At 47.3% G+C, this 2,677-nt stretch overlaps 1 protein-coding gene across 1 annotated transcript; it reads right to left on the bottom strand.

Moving 5' to 3' along the window:
- Positions 1 to 1,981: 1,981 nt before the first annotated feature.
- Positions 1,982 to 2,314, bottom strand: PPTG_13747 (hypothetical protein; the record flags this gene model as incomplete). Its single annotated transcript, XM_008910132.1, has 1 exon — positions 1,982 to 2,314. One exon carries the CDS (start codon positions 2,312 to 2,314, stop codon positions 2,012 to 2,014), a length of 303 nt encoding a protein of 100 aa, XP_008908380.1. The 3' UTR covers positions 1,982 to 2,011.
- Positions 2,315 to 2,677: the final 363 nt, after the last annotated feature.

The following is a 2,677-nucleotide window of genomic DNA, read 5'->3' as shown; positions in this document are numbered from 1 at the left end:
AAAATGTTAGAATACAAGTTTGGCGGTGATAGCGAACCGTGAGTGGATGCAACAAGTTCTATTAGATAATTATGATGGTGCTTTATTTCATCGCAAAATGGTAAACGAACTCAAACGCACTGTAAACGGGGACGGTTAATCAATAGCAAAATAATTGAGAGAGGGATAGAGACTTAACCATATCGCAAAGTCACTTTGCGGAAACCTGTGCATGTGAGCTGCTGTCAACAATGCTATTTGGGAGTAGTTTTGCAGAACGGTAGGTGGCTTGAAACAACGATACTAATACGTAAAACAAAAACAAGTAAATGTATTTCCTTCTGGTGGAGTGGTGTTGAAACAATACAATGCACTGAATGTCACGTGTTGAGACTCGAAGTTGTTGTTGTCAGGAAAAATCGAGAATGAGATTGAAAATGAAGTAAAGCTAGCCTTGCGTCCCTAGTTGAACTAAGAAGAATCAAGTTAGCGCGCCATATGAGCACTGGCGCGGTGATCGGGCTGAGCTGCTGGCCACGTTCTTGTGGAACGGCATCTAGAGGTTCGGTCTTCAAGCCTTGGTTGTGTAATAACCATGACACTGAATAAACACTCCAGACTGCACAGTGCAAGATCTTAGAGTAGTGACTATAAAAACAATAAAACGTTTGTTACTAGGTTAGGGCACGAGACATCACTATATTTGTGATAAAGTGAATAGTACACGGAATGCAAGAATAGGTTTAAACGCACGAGGTTATTGTCGGCTTGACTTGCTCCTAAGCTGCAAAATTCAACCAGAGGGGAGCAGGCGAACATTTTTGCTAGAGAATGGTGTCGCCGGCGCTGGTCACTAACCAAGCCGGAGGAGTCAAGAGTTCGTCAACCCCAGCAGAGACGGCATGGAAGAGGACACTTCTGGCAGTCGGCAACCTCGGGTTGGTCTGTTGACCCGTCCTCGTGCGCGTAAATCCGAATATGCATAATTTTGGACATGGACCCTTCAATGTGCACGATGCATACACGCACACTCTAGGCCCAACGTCTCACACGGCCGAGACAACTCAAGAACTGGATGCCTCGAGGCCCGCGGGCGCTACCCACGAACCCCAGCCATTCTATGCATCTCATTCTGGCGTTCCGTGCCACTGCCCTTACTTGCTTTACTCGTCCTGTCGCACGCCGACCCGTATTGGCGCAGTACACCAGCGATCGGACACCTCCTTCTTGCTGTTGGGTAGGACCGTAAATCCCCACGCGTAGTAAGTCTTGCTTTATCTGAATCGATCCTGTCCAAATTTCTACTGAACGGTATGCGGCCAACCGCACGCATAAAGCTCTCCTAGCTAAGCTCCACTGTCTAACCTTCTACCTACTCTACAACTTGATCTTCGCATGGGACCCTCCATGCAGGTTCCTCCCTCTTCGTCGCACGCCAACCGCTCATCGTCAATCCAATGTCGGAGCACACAAGCAGTCGGGATTTGCGCCGGGGAGCGCCGGCAGTGCGGAACGCGGCTTGGCGGAATTAAGGGCAGAGATAGAAAAGCGAAGGTCGGCATGTTGTGAAGGTGGGTGTGACACGATGAATGTTGTGTAGGACGGTCGGCCACAGGATGTGATAAACGACTGTATTGGAAAGGCGAAGCGTGTGGGTGCCGGCAAGTTGCAGACGTGTGATGAGTGGACGGCGAGCGGGGAAGTGCGTTGCGACGAGAGTGACCAGCTTCTAGTGATTGTTGGGTTGGGAAGAGAGGCTCTTGCCCGTAGGTGGAGCAGGTTGAGAGGTTGGCATGTTGAGAGGAAGAGGATCTGCGTGAATATAATAGAGTGAGAGCTCCGGCTACCTCTACCGGCGGCTATACAGTATTAATTTTCGTGTAATTGAGGCCCAAGAACGGACTACTGGGCGACCAACCAGTAGGGCTGTGGAAATATAGATTGTATATTGATTGTAGTCTCGGATCTCAAACAATCAATTATTGCAATCTTAACAATCTAAGAGGTGTATATTGCAATATATTGTTTTGATCTACACTCCGCCAGCATCATCGCTGCTTTTGGACTGCACAATCGCTTTAGATTTGTCCACAAGCGTGACTAAATCCCAGTTGAGTTTTAAGAACATGATGACTTCTAGAGTTTCTTGACTCATGCTTTTGCGCAAGTAGCCCACAGTACTCTTGACTGTAGAAAAAAAGCGTTCCGCAGCTACCGACGTAGGTGGAATCCAACTCGCATCGATAAATTTTGACTGTGGTACACTGCACTTGAGAACTTTCTTACTAATATTCTCATCGAGCACATCGGCAGCACGTTTACGCTTTGACAGCATTATGGTCGCGGTGGAATGTGTTGTTTGAGAGTCAGCTTGCGAGGTGACTAGGAGACGACTTAACGCCTTTTTCTATTTCGCTGCAAGTTTTATCAAACCCAGCTTGAAGTTTAGTTAGACCACTTTCAAAACGTGGAAATTCGATAATATTTGCGTCGGCCGCCAGATATTTCTCCATGCCATCATAATTATCCAGCACAATATCGAAAAATGTCACGGACAGCTGCGACTGTAATGTCGTTGCGCTAAAGTTTTCCAGAAATGACAGCAAATGCAGTCATCTCGTCCAGTAAAGCAGCGATTTTTCGCTACTCGCTCACAGACGGAATTAGATTCACTATCGCAACTCGGCGAATATCCTCT

This window comes from Phytophthora parasitica, assembly GCF_000247585.1.
Source record: "Phytophthora parasitica INRA-310 unplaced genomic scaffold supercont2.36, whole genome shotgun sequence".
Classification (NCBI taxonomy): domain Eukaryota; phylum Oomycota; class Peronosporomycetes; order Peronosporales; family Peronosporaceae; genus Phytophthora; species Phytophthora nicotianae.
The sequence above is the reverse complement of the archived record's forward strand: the minus strand, read 5'-3'. Positions and strand labels throughout refer to the sequence as shown.